At 39.5% G+C, this 17,872-nt stretch overlaps 1 protein-coding gene across 2 annotated transcripts in view; it reads left to right on the top strand.

Moving 5' to 3' along the window:
- CTNNAL1 (catenin alpha like 1) overlaps positions 1-17,179 on the top strand; it is a 193,054-nt gene extending 175,875 nt beyond the window's left edge. For both annotated transcript variants that reach the window (XM_018570566.1, XM_018570567.1), the window contains exons 13-19: positions 1,328-1,378; positions 2,700-2,854; positions 5,663-5,711; positions 11,059-11,115; positions 13,496-13,615; positions 14,482-14,565; positions 16,096-17,179. In XM_018570566.1, coding sequence (XP_018426068.1) covers positions 1,328-1,378; positions 2,700-2,854; positions 5,663-5,711; positions 11,059-11,115; positions 13,496-13,615; positions 14,482-14,565; positions 16,096-16,260 — 681 coding nt within the window. In that variant the 3' untranslated portion in view covers positions 16,261-17,179. The remainder of the gene's footprint in view (positions 1-1,327; positions 1,379-2,699; positions 2,855-5,662; positions 5,712-11,058; positions 11,116-13,495; positions 13,616-14,481; positions 14,566-16,095) is intronic.
- Positions 17,180-17,872: the final 693 nt, after the last annotated feature.

Genomic DNA, 17,872 nt, shown 5'->3' with positions numbered 1-17,872 from the left:
TTTTTTTGGTGAAGGCTCACTATACTAGGTGTTTGAGTACTTCTTCTGTCTTCCAGCATCAGGATTCAGTATTGCAAATATATAAGGCTGCCACCTGGTGCTCTGCTCATAATTTCCCCAAATTTCACCATGTGGACATTTAGTCATCTACAGCTGTTAGCTTTGGCAAGAAGGTCATGTAGGCTAGCCACTGACTTTTGGGCCCCTTCTGTTATAGTTCCCTGTTGTGGTTTGTTTTGTTTTTTACAGGCTTGTTTGCATTGTTACGAACTCTTCTGTTGGACTGCTTTTGGATGTCCCGTCCCTTCAAGAATCAACTCCCTTTATCCTGTGATGTAGTGAAGGTGGGAAGGGTTATACAGGGCCGTCCAAACAGCTTTGATTAGTCAGTATCCAGTCAACTGGAAGTAGCTACATAACCCATCCATTCAAGAACTAATTCCATGTGTTCTGTGATGTACTCCCAAGAAATTGATTGTACAGCAAGACAAAATGCTGCCTGGTTTATGTTGCAAAATGCATGACAATACATCTGGTGGAAGTAAGCCACAATACCTAACCCCCTTAACTGTAAAACTGTAGCTTTAACCCCTTAACTCTTGGCTTTTAACTCATCCTCTAATATCTACAGGAATACACTTACCTTGTGCAGCTCTTGAGCATTCTGCACCTTAAGCTTCATATAGGGGTTACTCTGGGTGAACAATTCATGAGAGTTACAAGATCAGTATTAATACTTGCCAAACAAAAAAACACACATTTCCAGAACTGTTCATATCCAGGAAAATATTTCTATCAATGTGTATAAATGTTTTAAAAATCTAGTTTCTGTATATGGTTTGTAATTGTATAAACTCTGTGATATAGACAGATTGACTAACAGACACATACATTGAGGCAGTCATTTTGTTTATTGCATTAGTGGTCATTTACTGCTGTGTCTTAAAATGCAAGTCTTTGTGTTGGCAACCCATGGAAAACATAGCACTCCCTATGTAGTGAATATCCTATTTTACTGTTAAACAGTGAGACTGTCTGAATGTAGTAACTAACCTACTATCCCTAATATAGTGTGTCCAATCTGAAAATCTATGTTTAACAATAATAAAAGCATGGAAGAGCACGTTCATCAGTTCACTGTTTAAGGTTAACTCTGCAATAATAACACAAAATATGTTCTAATAGGAAATGCTGTACTATTTCCCTTTGACACTGGATACAGTGAATTTGCTTTTGAATATTAGTAAGTCATACAAGATGTGTTTGCGCTTAAGGCGATATTGATGGTGTTGTATAATGTGTCATTTTGAATATTTTTTTTTTCTAGAAACATAGTGCAAACCTGAAAACCTTAAAGCCAGTGAAGCTTGATGTGGAGGTAAGTTAGCCAGCACTGACACAAGAGTGCTTTTATCTAATAAATAGTATTTCCTTATGGATTCAATGTACGAGTGATCTTTCAGGTATCTCCAAACATAGTTCTTTATGTGTTATTAGTTTTCAGTGTTCTGAATATTTGTGAACCAAATAGGACTATGCCAGGAAAAAACTTATACATCATTAGACAAAAGCATTGATCAGTAAAATAAACAGACATTTATAGGTACGAGTGATGGATGAATGTACCTGGGTTCAGTTTGCTGGACTTTGTTAAATTTGCCAATTGCAAATGTTAATGTGAACCCAATAATTGGAGGTGATTCTTAATAATCAGTTCGGGTGATTTTCAAATCAATGGGCATGGGGAGCTGGGTAATGCCCTGGGGGACATGTATGAATGCAAAAACGAAAAATGCAGTTTAGTGGGGGGCATGGAGGGTCCTATGGGTCCTATGGAGCCACCCTTGTGTGTGCCAGTAAATTGTGCGTCTCGACAAACACACAGGCACAGCAAGGCATAGCACTCCCCTGCTCCCCTCTCCTCCCTTCTACAAGCAGGCTTAAATTGAAATACTAAATATAAAAAAAAAAAATCCTTTAAATAGTATGCTTAGGGAATGCGGCAAACTTGCGTGTTTTAGGATGGGACTTCCAGATTTCTGTAAGTTCAGACCCTTAGCTAGGCATGCAGGCTGGCTGGCCAGGAAAGGGACGAGCAGTGAGCTTGTGGCCCCATCCTCCTGAACCATACCAGGCCATGACCTCAACATAGGGAAGGTACCTTGTCAGTGGCTCCTACAATTTCCCAAATTTCCCCCATATCAGTTTGTAATGTAGTAGATTTCTCTGACTTGAAAAACCCAGTGCTCGACTTCCAGAAAGGGTACTGTGTGGGTCTTCCATGCTCTAGCTTCTGTATATGGGTTACCAACATAATTTTGTTTGTGATGCATATTTCGGGTCTCTTATATAAAAGGGCTTTATAGGGATCTTTACAAAACTAACTTAGAATCTAAATATATTTTTTTCACTGCCGGTGTCCATGGCCGCATGTTGTGATGCGGAAGAGAAGGCAAGGTAAGTTTGTACCTGGTCAGACCATTAGTACACAGACATAGCAAAGGTTCACACTAAACACTGTTCACTAGAGTAGTAATATTAAGTTTAGTTTTTATGTTGCAGGATGCCTAGTAATGATGGCTGAGGTTTGCAAGAAGTCATAAAATACATATTTTAAATTCTTAAACCAAAGTCTGGTAAATGTTTTCTGGTCTTATTAACTATACACTAATCTAAGAATACAAATGTATTACTTCCAGGAGCAGGGCAAAATTGCAAAATTAGGATTGGAGCTGCGTTTGCTGACCTCAGATGTGGATGCAGAATCGGAAAAATGGGAAGATCAAGACAATGAACTGCTGAGACATGGACAGACCATGTCCAGTATGGCTTACACAATGTACCTGTTCACAAGGTATGCATTTTAATTTTACCATTTATTTTTATCATTTGTTACTTGGTTGTACTGGTATGGTTATTGACAGTGGGCAGTACTCCTGCTGAGAGCTAAGCCAAATGTTGAGGTTACCCATAAGAAACTGTTATTTTAACATACTGAGAACTATACCAACATTTGGCCAAATCCAGCTGGACTTTCCCCGAGGAAGGATTTTGTTTTTAAGAAAGCAGTAGTTAATTGATCAATTTTCTGAAAGATATGATTCATTTCAAAATGCTAGTTAAATGATCAGTTGCATTGTTGTGTGTATGACTATTGTATGGCATGAAACTGGCATAAGGCTGCCTACAGACTTGCACAACCTCACTGGTGAATAAGGTTTTCTAACAAAAGCTTGTTGTACAAACCAGCCTGTTTATACTGTGGGAAACGAGGGGGGCATAACATAGACTGAGTAAATGAGCTTTAGATGATCATTTCCAGTGTGTCAAAATCTTCCACCATAAAAATGTCTGTAGCCAAAAGTGATTCTGTCACTAACATAACACATTGTAGGTAAATATTTTTGTTTTTTATTCGTTTGTAATGTATCTCGGAACTCACTAGCAAATTTGACTACCTGCAAGAGTCAATTACCTAGCATAGTCGCCTCCCCTTGTAACTTCAGAAGGATCTCCTATTCTAAGAGTTTCTACTTACTATCTGTGCTGGCCCAACTCCCATGTCCTTCCTGTCACCTCCCGACATAACCTTTTATGTAGCTGCCGGGGGAAGAGTAAATGGGAATACTATAGAGTGTCATTTGAGTGAGGCTGCTGACATCACATCCAGAATTGCAGCGTGCAGCAGCAGTCTTATGACTTTTGACTGTCTATATGAGGGAGTTTTTTTACAGGTAACAATGCCTAAAATACTGTAAATGCACATACTGTATAATCTTTAAGGAAGATTGTTGTTGACATTAATCATCTGGCAACAGGGTCTATTAAAGTGACTCTATTGATACATGTGTAAACTAAACAGTCCCCTGCAAAGAAGACTTTTTATACTTTCCTCTCACACTGGCTGAAAAAGCCAACCGTTTTGGGAGTTTTGATTTCTTGCTGCCCCGCTGTGCTCTATGCTACAAGACATTGTCGTGACATAAGTGCTGGCAGACCAAACCACTCAGTGCAGCCAAGGACCAGAAATCCAACACGTTCCCGGAAGTTCACTACAACAGAAATCTGGAGAGCGAGCAGCAGGAGATGTAAGTAATAAATGTATTCTTTGCAGGGAACAATTTTATTTATACGTTAATTTTTTGGGCAGTGTTACTCTAAAAGAATAACACTACTAAAATGTATGAAAACTATCCTCGGCTGAAAAGCTCAATAATCACACCGCACAGAAAATAGTGAAAAGTAAAAGCTGTTAAGAAGATCACATCAAAAATAAACTTGACAGGAATAAATCATAGTAGCATTTTAACCCTGAATGATGAATTAAAAGAATTGTATGGCATATATATTGCCATGCATGGAAAAGTTGGTTTCAGTAGAGACGGTTCCCACCAATATGTTTCAATGTATTATAAAAAAAAGTCCCATATGCTGCATTTTGAATGCTTACATTAAAGAGTAATTGATCTCTGGAAGCTGTGCCCAGAAAGGCAGGCAAAGGGAAAAAAAGACTAGCCACCAGTATCTCCTATGGTCTCCCTGATATTTTTCCCATTACTGACTTACAATGCCTCATTCTGCACTGTCTCTCTGTGTGGAGGTGGCCATCTTGCTAGAACCAGGGCTTTTTGCTTCCTCATATCAGAGCCTCCAGCAAGAACAATGGAGAGCAGAAGAAGATTTCAGTTACCAAATCTCTTGAGACTAGCCTTCAAAGACAACAATACCTTTTATCTCACACTGCAGATATCTAGCTGAGGGCACGGCGGATATGAGGCTGTGGGCATAGGTGTGCCTAGGCTCCCTTACATAACAGGAACTGCACCACTGCTTTTTCAAAGAACATAGCATATCTTAACATTTTCATTTCAGATCCACTTCAGGCTGCTTTTTGCCATTCAAATCACAAGCAAACTCCTTACTTTTTCTGTGGCCAAAAACTATTCTTTGCTTTGGACACAATGTGGAAGGGTTAAGACACCTGTCAGGTTTTTTCAATTCTGTTTGTATCCCCATTAAGGAAATGTACCTTGCTATTTGTCCAGGTGACCAGTGTTTCTAATATGGTAGCTGATAGAAAATCCAAACTTTCATTACAGAAGGTAAGGAGAAATATCCCAATGAGAACACCTGTTCTTCGTTGTCGACAGAACAGGACAGCAGCTTTGGAGAGCTTCCCTCTTCTTAATTCCTGCTCTGTCTGGACAAGCAGTGAAGAGAAATATACATGACAGAATACAGATATCAATATAAAAAAACCTAGCAAGGGGCAAAACCACCTTCTACTCTGTCAAAAAAAAAAAGAATGTGCATACACTTTAGTACAGTGCATCTATGCAGTGTATTAAAGAAAACCTGTGATGTGCGAAACCTAGAGGATGGCATTTCTGAACTCTGTCCTTATAAGTCCGTTACTTTTAAACAAACATACAGATGAGGACTCATAACTTTCAAGATATGCATACTTAATCTTGATCAGGGAATAAAAAAATATTAAGGCCAGTGGACCCCTTCAGTCAAGCAACAGGCATCTTTAAGAACAGGGTCAGTAATAGAAATCCATACTTATTTCATGATGGGTTTATTTAATGCAGACATTTCTTGTATGAAGCCAGCCCTAGGCTGACTGATGACATTTTATATTTTATTCCTCCCTCTGCAGGGGTGAAGGTTTGTTGAAGACTACCCAAGACTTATTTCATCAAGCAGAGGTATGCCAGTACAACTGTTTTTTTTTCTTTTTTTATATATAAAATCTTGCTATCAAAGCTGCAAGGTTGGTGATCATGCTGAATAGTCTGAGAGTTCCTTGTAACTATGCTTTTGGATCTGTCTTACAAATAATTTTTTTAATTTTCAGCTGAATGTTGGAAAGCACAGAATATGAAGATAAACATGTGTGTATTTGTCCTTGACATTATGTTTATGCATTCTGACCGAGTAGAAAGAGGAGGCGTGTTGGATGCTCACTAGTCTCAAAGAAGAAATCTCAGTATTACTTTTCACTGATCAGTCGCCTAACTCTCACAGTACATGTTGCTTTTAATCCCATGCGTCTGTGCGCAGTAAACAATTAGATACAGACTGACAGCTCACCCCTCTTCAATCCCCACCACACAATGCAAAGGAGATGGCCTCACTGTCCCCACAATTTCCAGACACAAGGGAGGTCACAAGTTTACAGAGGGAGAGGGCACACTCACAAGAATCCACACAGGCACTAGAACTGAAGAGGATTGAACTGTCAGTCTGTATCTCAGTTTCTACTCCACATAGAAACATGGGATAACAACAACATACCCTGTAATGCAAGTGCTTCTGCACCGAACCCCCTGATTCTAAAGCTGCCAACACTATAAGTAATATATACTCCTAAACAATGAATTATCCAGAAATGTGTGGTGCTTCTGACTTCTCCTCTCTCATATATTCCACCACATAGAAACTGTCATGTGCAATAAATTATAACATGCACATCAGCATTCCCAAACAATTGTATCAAGTGTAGCAACAATCAATACCTTTATCGTAAATTCCTATAGGTTTACCTATTACATCCAAAGTGCCATGTGCAATCATTAAAAAGTGCATAAGATCCTTTTGCATAAATATGTATTTTTAAAGTGCAGTACATAGAAACACTTTATCTTTGGTATGATAGCAAAACAAAGAGTGCCTTCCCTTGTATGGTGACACTTTTTTTTAGTAAAGGACTAGAAACAAAATCATATTTACAAAACTTGCGAAGAAAAAGCCTGGAAAATGTATACACATCAAAGGTTAAAGAGCAACTGATGTAACCATAATCCACATTTGTCACAATGGGCTGAAATGTGTGTAGATCTCCAGTTACAAAGAAGTTGATCACGCAGAACACTCAGCCCTAAGGCTAACGCATTTCCGGGACTGAAGCCCCCTCCCCAAAGCCCCAGAACTTTATAAGTGGTAGAATATATAAGAGAGAGACGTAACAAGTGCCTTGTGCAGACTTCTGGGAAAATCACTCAGCCAATCCCAGAAGCGGGAAGAGACATTCACCAACTGTGTTGTCATATTGCATTACATTTTTTGAGAGTTTTAGAACATTACAGCTGTTTTACATTACAACATTTATATCGAAAGGTAATTTTTAATAACATTAGATTACAAAATGGCTTGTGCAACAATTACATATGCTATATTCATTTTATTTTTTTTATAATTATATATTTTTAATTTTTATATTTTTAAAGTGGAGTTGGGTGCGGATTGCCAACCTACTACACAGTTGCATTTTAAAGAACTTTCACTCTGATGGGCAGGCCTATTAAAGACAGATTGCCTTGATAGTACCATTAGGGTGACTCCATTCGTATAGAATCACTGTGCTATTTTAAATATGTAAGATTGCGCTGTTACAGATTGTTTTGTGAGAAAGAGACTGCCCTGTGACAGACTGCTACCTGAGGAGGATATGTATTAGGGTTAATATATACTCTGCTGTACACTGCTGCTTAGCAGGGTTTTGCTCCTTGTTTCACATTCCTTTGACTATAAAAAGGAATAAAAGCAGTGTTTCTCATTTCTCATCTCAGGCTGAATCCGATTAAAGGAGAACTATGAGGTGAGTGCTTTTCACTCACCTCATAGTTCTAGCCGACCTGTGACAATGAGACTGTCACAGGTCGGCTCATTAGATTGAGATGTGAGCGAACACATACCGGCGTTCGCTCACCTCTCGATCCTGTCACGGCTCTCTGCCGTGACAGGGGAGGGGCTGGATCCCCCGCTCCGATCCGCCAGCGCTGACTGGGCTGGGCGGATCCAGACATAATTGTCAGGATCCGCTTCAGCTGCCGCGTCTCAGTATACTGCGAGCTGTAGCTTGCGGTATACTTAGCTTAGGGTGACGGGAGGACGCTAGTTTGTGTCCTCCCGTTACCCTAAGGTGAACTATGGGGAAAAGCCTTAACCCCACAGTTCTCCTTTTTAATATTGAAACCAACTTGCATCATAACTGCAATCAGCCAGGAGTAATGTTTGGTGTTTACAGAGTAAAAATTTAAAAGAAAATATATGTAAATAAACAAAAAATAATTGTTGTTTTAATCAATAGAGTAATTTGCCATGTGTATACAAAGTGGTAGATAAAGGCGATTTTAGAATGCCTGTGTGCTGAAAACGTTTATAATCATTTATTTTTTATTTTTTAGAGAAGGTAGTCTGTGCATATCAGAGTATTGGACCTCGCCACAAAATAGCAATTCAGTGAAACTAGAAAAAGAGACCTGGAAACCTTATTTAAATAGTGACTAGGGTTATTTGAAATTAAAGGATGAGACAAAAGTGACTAAACTTTCAGTACAAAACTGGGTGCCTGTGTGTGTGTATGAAGATATACTGTACAAACGTTTAAAGGAGAACTATGAGGCGAATGAAAATCACTCATCCTCATAGTTCGAGCTGACGTGCGACAATGAAACTGTCACATGTCGGCTCAATAGATCGGGAAGTGAGCGAACACATACCGTCGCTCGCTCACTTCTCGATCATCTTCCTGCAGAGAGTGGTGACTATCAGTTGAACTTATCATTATTAATGTTGTGGATTTAGGGCTAGTTCACACCAACCACAGTGCGTTCCGGCCGCACTGTGGTTGGTGCAGCATTTTTTCTGACCAGACCGCAGGCATTGCAACTGATTAGATGCCTCCCTGATGGTGTTACATTGATAAGTATCTGCCTGCACTTTTCAGCATTAAGTAGACCATTAATTTTGATCAGATCTCCAACTTGATGTGCAGGAAAGGTAGCTCCAAAACTGCAAGGAACCTCCACTCTGCTTCACTGTTGCGTGCAGACACTCATCCTTGTACTGCTCTCCAGGCCTTCTGCGAACAAACTGCCTTGTTACAGCCAAATATTTCATTATTGGACCCATCATTACAGAGTACCTGCTGCATTTTTTCTGTGCACCAGTGCTTGTGGTTTTTGTGCAAATGCGAGCTGCTTTGCCTGTTTTTTACATCGGAGGTATGGCTGTAGGTAGTTGTGCCAGGGTCCCACTGATTTCAGACAAATTTGAGCTAATGGTACCACTAGACATTTTCAGAATATGAAGAGAAGTCAGCATGGTGTGTCTTTCATCTGCTGCACTAACGGGGTTATTCACAAAAGGGTGAAGAGTTTGGAGAAGGTAGGAGAAGTGAACAATCTAGGACAACATAGCTGATTTTGAAATATTCTCCAGTTCAGCTATGTTGTCCTAGATTGTTCACTTCTCCTGCCTTCTCCAATCTCTTCACCCTTTTGTGAATAACCCTGTATGTTTTCTTGGCTGACCACTGCATTTTCGGTCCTCAACATTTTCGGTCTTTTGCTCACACAGGGCTTGGCGAACAAATTGCCTGGGAGCTAAGTGGCGTAAAAAATTTGGATTTGAACTGTTTGGGATATATTGAGTGCTTGATTTTTTGAATACTTGCCACAGGCGGTGATTTCAGCAAATAATGTGGAATTGTTCAAGAAACTTTTGGACGATTTCTTAAGGGACCGTAATATACAGGGGTACGGGTACTCCTAGAATGAGATCCTAATAGGTTGGACTTGATGGACTAATGTCTTTATTCAACCTCAAATACTATGTAACTATGTAACATTGCCTGTTTTTTTGGGCGGCTTCTGCAGAACAGCTTTGACTGAATGATGAATGAAAGATTTTATTGCTGCAGTAAGACCACCCTGTGTCTTGTTGCAGCCTGCAGGAAGCGTTGTTGATGCAGTAAGACTGCCCTGCATCTTGTTGCTGTGTTCAGTCTTGCAGTTGTATCTAAGACTTTTTTCTTTTTTTTTTTTTTTTTACATTAAACAGTCTTCAGATTCCTCACCTTTGTTAGTAGACTATGAATTTTCCGCACCCAGTTTCAATCCTCTTGCACAGCTATGTGTGATTTAATGGTTGTATTTTATTCTACATGTAATCTTATTAATCATTGGCTCTGTTTGGTATAATTGTTTAATCATACCCTGGACCATATGCCTGCAAAATCCTTTAGCCCTGGTTCACACCTAGGCGTATTGCATATGCACGTCTGTCACGCGTTTTTTTTACCGCGATTTCCGAGGGCTACTTGGCTGTATCCCAATGGAAACGCGCAACAAAAACGGCCCAAAGTAGTACATGTACCTTTTCAGGCGTGGGCCGTTTTGTAGCGCGTTAGGGACGGGCTGAAATACGCCAAGGTGTGAACCAGACCCATTGAATACAATGGTATTTAGATGTTTGAGCGTTTTGTAGAGCGTTCGTCGAGCGTAGAACGCGCTACAAAACGTTCAGGTGTGAACGAGGGCTAACTGTGTGCACAAGTGTACCTGGGAGAATTGATGCTGCTTTGAAGGCAAAGAGTGGACATGCCAAACACAAATTTGATTTGTTTATTTATTACATAATTACATAGTATTTGAGGTTGAATAAAGACACAGGTCCATCAAGTTCAACCCATTGCGTGTATGTGATTCTGCATGTGAATGTGTGTACGAGTCCCTGTGTGATCTTGTTTTTAAGTGTACCTGTACCCCTGTATGTTCTCTGAGGAAGTTGTCTAAATGCTTTTTGAATGATTCAATACTCTCTGCTGATACCACTGCTTGTGGCAGCGAGTTCCGGACTTTAACCGCTTTAACTGAGAATAAGCCCCCCTTGTGGTTAAATCTTTTCGCCACCAATTTTAGGTTGTGGCCTCTAGTCTTTGTTATGGAGTTTGCTGTAAAAAGTTTATTGCTGATAGCAACTATCACCTTTGAACATCTTGTACATCAAAATCATGTCCCCTCTTAATCTCCTCACTTCCAGCGTGAACATGTTTAAAATTAGTAACCTTGTCTCATAGCTTTGGTCCTCCTTCCCCTTAATTAGTTTAGTTTGTTAATTTTTAATTTAATTATTTTTGAAAACATCCTAAGTTTACAGCATTTTTTTCATAAGTACCTAAGACGTTTGCACGGTACTGTGTATAATTATACTTTTTTTTTTGATCCTGCATATTTCAACACATTACCAATTATTTTATCTTTTTCTTAGGTGTTTGCCGCAGCCGGTATAAAGCTTTCATCCATTCTTCATACGTTTTCAAACCAGGTAACTCTTAAGCAATTATTTTCTAATTAGCAAATTTTCTTTGAATAGATCATTCTGAATGGTGATGGTAATGGAAAAAAAAGCATAAGTTTGCCTGTTGGGGCACAGAACAGATCAGAGTAGAAGTGAATAGAGGCAGTAGACAATAGTGGGGAATTTGCTCCATCATATTAAAGTCAATGCTGTTTATTGACTGAGATAACACACATCTCCTTAGCGACGTTTCGAGACCATGCGGCCCCGTCCTCAGGCACACAGAGAATGAGTCAAGCCACAAAATCAAACAATAAATACAGGTGAAACAAAATCAAACCACCATTCACAATGCTGTTAATACCTCCTCCTCTGACGTCCTAACGACGTGATTCACACCATGCTGCCCAGGTGCAATTAGCTATATGCTGAACACATGATACAGATGCATACTGGTAAAATACCTCGTCCGTAGTGGTGATCTTGCATGGCCTGAGATCTACCTGCTTTTTTCCGATCCGTGTCATCCATGGATCCGAGTTGCATCCTGCTGGCTGCTCATGTCTAGGGGACCAGCTCTCACGGTGTAGCGCAGTGTGTTGTCTGCGCGTATATATTACCAAAGATCATTGTGCCGTCCGTCAGTCAATGAGTGTCAGGAACCCGGATCAGGTGACCGATCGGTTGTTAGGTAACCGGGCAACGCTTGTCACTTGCGGAAAATTAAAAGTTGAAAATTTTTTTATTAAACAATGCAGCGAAATATATGACATACAACTTCAATCTGATGCCTGTTGGAAAAATGTAACAACCGTCCTGGTACATTGTATCGAGCAACCAGAAAGTTCATGGCATCTTATATACTCAGTGTTCCACTTAGCTAAAGATAGAAAAGCGTAATGAATAATGAATAAGACAGGGGGGGATATATTTATACACAGTGTCTTGCAGTATAGTTGTACTCAAAGTGGTGTAGTTGAAGGGATACTGTTCCCATGTTTATGAAAGAACTTTGATTATATAGCAGGTCAAAGTATGTGATAGATCACCCTCTTATCTATAAGGAGAGCTCTTTAACATGCAATCCTAAGATTGATAGCATTTCTGAATGAGTGCAGTTCCAACCATGGTGAGTCCCTCCTCTACACTTTGTCAATTCCTTGACAACTGTGTTGTTTAAAAAAAATCCCACCATGGGTGACAGGTGTATAAAGAGGAGGTTCAACTGACCACCTCCAAAAATGTGCATGGTCCAAGCTATCATAAATCCATGGACCAAATTAAAATCAGCAGGAGCAAGTAGCCTTTAAAATATAAGGAAAGATTTAGAAATAAATGTCAACTCATGAAGTTGAAGGACACCAATAAATTATGTGATTCATGGATGTCTAAAAGACATCTATCTATCAGAAAAAAAGCAGGTGTATGAAGAACCGGAATTTAACCCTCGAGGTATAATTGTATCGAGGGTGTGAATCCAGAATGCTTCCCTGCGTAAAAGTTGTAATTCCCTATTGCCCCCTCTCTGGTCGATCTGTATATGTTCAATGTCCATTCCCCACAGTTCATGTGTCTGGTGCCTGTTCTCCACAAAATGAACAGCAACCGGCTTGTTCCTGTCAAAATCCTCGCCAGACTCTACTTTTTTAAAGGCGATCCTGATGTCACTGCGGTGTTTTTGGAATCTTTTTTTTGAAGGGACTTATATAAATAAGTGAACACGGGCATTTGAGAATATATACCACAAACTCTGTGTTTCAATTAAGATATCCATCAATCCTGTAATTATTACCGTTTTGGGGGTGTATACATTTTCCACCCTCAATGGTTGCATTGCATATGTTGCAATTGTAGCATTTGAAAAAAAACTGATTTGCTGGATATCTTCCATGTTTGTGTGGCATATTTCTCTTTGGAGTCAGCCTGGATTAGATGATCCCGCAGAGCCTGAGGACGGGGCCGCATGGTCTCGAAACGTCGCTAAGGAGATGTGTGTTATCTCAGTCAATAAACAGCATTGACTTTAATATCATGGAGTGCGAGTGACTACTTTCATCTATCTGAAATCTTAATAGGGCATCTTTTTAATTTGCGTATTGGTTCAGTTGTATTTTCTGTTCTTTTAGATGTACAAGCACTTAACTCATAGCACCTAGTTGCAATCAATCTTACATGATTGTACAATGATTAATTAATGTACGGTTAATTGCTTTAAGATCCGGAAACAATCAGGTCTGGAGATTATCTGGATGTGGTGTGAATGGCCAGAAGCAGTTTTCTATCGCACTACAATATAGTGTAATCCTTGAATGTATTGATATGTATGCATCCCTTAGTAGGTGTTAATTTGTGTTCACTTTCCTGAGCTGCTTTGATAACTTTAACATTTTGTTATTTTTTGTCCAAGCTTGAAGATGATGACAAACCTTTACTCCTCCTGGAAATTGAGAAGCTTGTTCCACTAAGCCAGCAGGTTCAGGTCACTTCAAGGACTCCAGTGCAGGGTAAAACTGCCACCTTTACCAAGGTACTCAACCTTTCAAATAGGCAGATGATTGCACTGCTCGCTATCTTAGTGATCGTGTGTGTGTGTATATGTGCGTATATGTATATATATTAGAGGTGCACCGAAATGGAAATTTCAAAACCAAAATAAAAAAAAGTTTCAGGCCAAAACCGAAAAAAAAATTATTTACATTTTTTCAATTTTTTACAAATATTTTATTTTTTTATAAACTTTTAATTTTTATTCATTTTTTATTGAATATTTTTTTTTTTTACTTTTACGGGCTTTGGGGAAATATCTAGGGGTCTAAAAGATATTTATCTTTTCAAAATATAAAAAGAGATTAAGGGGCACAAAGTCCTCAATCTCTTTTTCTGCAGCCCTTGTTATCAACGAACAGGAATCCTCTATACTGAGTGTTCCTGTTCATTGATAACATAAGGACAGAGTATGTTAACTATAACCACAACTATGAATGAACAGGAGGTGATGTAGATCACTTCCCATTCATTCATAATTGAGGATATAGTCAACATGCTATGTCCTCAAATATGTACAGTGTTTGCACTCGCTCTCCTTCCTGACAGCTGTCACAAAAGGCTGGGCGGGGCAGGGAGGAGAACTCAGCCTCCTGTGACAGCGTGGGCTAGCACACATTATTTATATGTTATTTGGGAAGACATGGATTTGTGGAGGAGTTTCTATTCAAATTCTACATCATAGTAAGTTGAAAGTGTAGTGTCTTCATTTCATAAAAATAGAGCTGCCCAGACGTGCCGGCAGCATTAGTAGGTATTTGCATTGTTGTAGTGTAAAGTGTAGTTTGCAGATGTCATACTGATTTGTAAAGCAACATTGTGGACTGTAATGTTATTATATATTTACAGGTTGATAAGTGTATTCTGAAATCAAAGGCAATCATGATGATATTATCCCAAGTTCTTCCAATCTGCTGCAAACTGCTACGTAAGGTGAGGTGCCGTTCAGTGCTACAAGCTATTACTCCCAATGAATATACACATCTGAGTAGTGTGTTTCCCATTACTAATTGCCCTAAACTTTTAAAATGCAGGGTGCAAATACAACTGCCAGCCTGTAATGTTGGGAATGTACTATGTACCAATGAGGGATAACATAAACCAGTGATGTAAACACTTTTTTAAGCCAAAGGCCTCCTGACTGGCCATTGCCGTAAAATGGTTATTCTGAGTGGATGTTAAAAAAACATCCTAGTGTTTACCATTGGCAAACATGTGTCATTAGACTAAAGAGATCATAGGCTAAAGGCACAGAACCAGTAGGAGTGGATGTGAGCCTTGTGATCGCTGTGATGGCCAGTCACAACCAACACAATTGTAAAGAAGTACTACTATTTACATTTAAGAGCTCTCCCCTTCCTCTTACAGCTGGGGAGGATTGAGGATTGTAGTCTGGTGAAAGAAGAAGAGAGGCTGCAGCAAGAGGAAAGGCTTGCGATTTAAGGTGGGGTGTAGAGGCCACTTGCCACCAATGTGGCATTGTGGGCCACCTTTATTTTTTGGGGGAGGGGTTAAAATGCCTGCCTTTGACAGCGTACAAGTCTTAGCAGCTAGTAACTAGGTCTGAGCACTGCAAGCAACAGAATGGAAACCAGTGATGGCAGGAGCAGGGTTGCATCACTGCTAACATGAGCATAACTGGTGGGGAGCCTTTAAAAAATACATGACAGCTTTTCCCTAAATGGGCAATGTGAATGGCTCGCTTTAAAGCTGAACTTAAGGCAGATTAAAAATACAGCTTTAAATGCAGTGGGTGTAGGTACTCCAATTTGACTTGGGATCGACCTTTTGAAATCCCCTTTCATGAAAGCAGCCAATTGGTTGTGCTGCAGTGTACATGTCAACAAGGAGCATGCCCACAGGAGGAGAGAGAAGAGTGACAGATTATAAGTCTACTCCAGGGGGAGGCTTGATTGGCAGTCTAGCTGGGGTGAAATTACAAATGAGGCATTGTAAGACTTTAATAGCCACAGGTAAGTCTCCCAGAGACGGAGGCATGATGGGCTATGGTGTTTTTCACTAAAGCTGGAGTGTGGAGTTTGACTACCCCTGCTCTACTGCTTCTTTCACTCTTCAATAAGGGTCACAAGGCCAACCACTCACACCCCCCACTCCATGGGTCAAATACTTGTTTTGTCTAGAGGGATAGGGATATGCAGTAATGCCTTATTCTGTACTTCCTCAGTCCCACAAAGCCACTTCTATCTGCTGCTCTGCCAGCTGCAGCCTCTCTGATGTCAATGCGGTGGGTCAGCATTGTACATAAGCACTGCGGTGGGCAGATGAATAAAGCTATGTATATTCCTGAAACTATGATATGGTAATGGTACTAGATGAATGAGTTGGCAAGGTCTGACCAGTTGAAAGTAGTTTTTACATAGCATTATGGTTCACTTATAAAGTGTGGCTAGAAAACAATCCTTCCATACAAATTCTTCCAATTAACCACATTTATTTTTACAGTGTAAAGCAGGCAGTGGATGTTATCGAACTACTCCGGCATGGAGAGAAAACCGGCTTCAGAATGTTGCTAATGAAGATGGTCTAGAAGGGAAATCAGTAGAAGCTTTTGGAGTGAAGTCTTTGGAGCACCATGTAGCTAATCTAACGTTTTTAGAAAGCAAATAGCAAGGCAACATGCACAATGAAAGGGCCATATGTTTGACACAAGCAGTTTCCTAAAACACTTCTGTGGCAGCAGAACCACATTACTGAACTCAGTGTGAAGTTTATTATTTTGTGTTTTACTCCTCTTATTGGTACCATTGTACTTTATTCATATTTGCAATGTCAGGTTGTAATAAGTCTTTATTAAATGTGAATGTTTGCATTTTACTCTTACCCATCACATGGTTTTAAGTGTTATCAGAAACTGTTGTGAATGTCTTAATGGAAACCTTAACCCAAAGATGCTGCTATGGTTTGTATATGTGTAATATGCAGAAACAAAACGCAATTCTCATCCTTTAAATTTGCAGTGTTAAAAATCTTGCTGTCAACATTTCCTCATCTTTGCTTGTTTCCCCCCAATTGTACTGTACTCGTTTACCTGTATCAGGGCAATGTTCTGTGGTCTGAAGCACTGATCAGCTCATGTCTTAAGGGCTGGTGTTATGTCCTATTCACGACAAGGAAAAAAAAAAAACAGCACACTTTATCCACAACTACAGCCTGCACCTTGACCGTTTTGAATTAAAGAGTTTTATTGTAAAATTGCTGCTGGATTCTTTAACTTTGTTGAAGATTTTCTCAGAGAACTATTTTCTGATTCAGTCTGATTATGCATAGATCTTGGTCTGAAGATGGCTGTTCAGGCTTTTAGCTGCTTTGGGTTGGCAGCTGGAGGGTACCCCAAGGTTTATGTTGTAACCCTTGTAGACTTGCTAAGCTCACCCTTTGAAATCTTGTAGGATTTGAGATGCATGTCAAAAATGTATCTTTTCTCAGAATGTACACCATATTTAAGTTTCATGAAATTGTAGTTTTTTTTACATTAACATTTACAATGTAAGATTCTATTTTTAAAATAAAATTCTAATGAACCTTTCATTCGAGTGTGCTATTCTTCTTGTACAGTAGATTCTGCAGCTATATAATACATATAGAGTTAAATGAATACTCATTTAAAATTAACAGAGATATATGCAAGCTGATATTGCTGACACCATCTTCTGAAAATTCCAGTTGTCGGGCCACAGTGCTGATCCGATGGCTTCATTACTTTCTAATAAGTGCTTCACAATGGATAAGTGGGGGTGACTGGCATAGAGGTTTCATCTATACACACAGTATAAATTGTTGTATGTGCACCCGGAGCTTCTAATGCAAAAATTCATGTATTTCAACATAAATGAATATACAATTCACAAGACATACCCAAGTCCAGAAAAGGTTTGTGCATATGTAGAGATCAGGGCAAGGTACATGGGAGTGTGTGTACACACTATATTTTACCTATAGCATTCGCTTCAATCTACATGGGTAACAGACAAATAAGCAGTTAACAAGCCAGAGCCCACAACTGTTTCAGGTTATACAGTATATAACCTTGTTCGCCCGAGAGTTCTTGTGCTGTCTGCTAGCCCTTTCTTTTCACTATATTGGAATGTGCATTGTACAAAGGAACAATTGTTGCTTTATATCCGTTCGTTGTTACGGAATGTTCTGTAATGTGCCTATTAACAATGTGTCATTTTTTTGGTATGATGGTATACAGCGTCTCTAAAATTATATATATATA

The sequence above is a fragment of the Nanorana parkeri genome, unplaced genomic scaffold (assembly GCF_000935625.1).
Source record: "Nanorana parkeri isolate BGI_ZX_2015 unplaced genomic scaffold, ASM93562v1 scaffold1558, whole genome shotgun sequence".
NCBI classification, from domain to species: Eukaryota; Metazoa; Chordata; class Amphibia; order Anura; family Dicroglossidae; genus Nanorana; species Nanorana parkeri.
The sequence above is the reverse complement of the archived record's forward strand: the minus strand, read 5'-3'. Positions and strand labels throughout refer to the sequence as shown.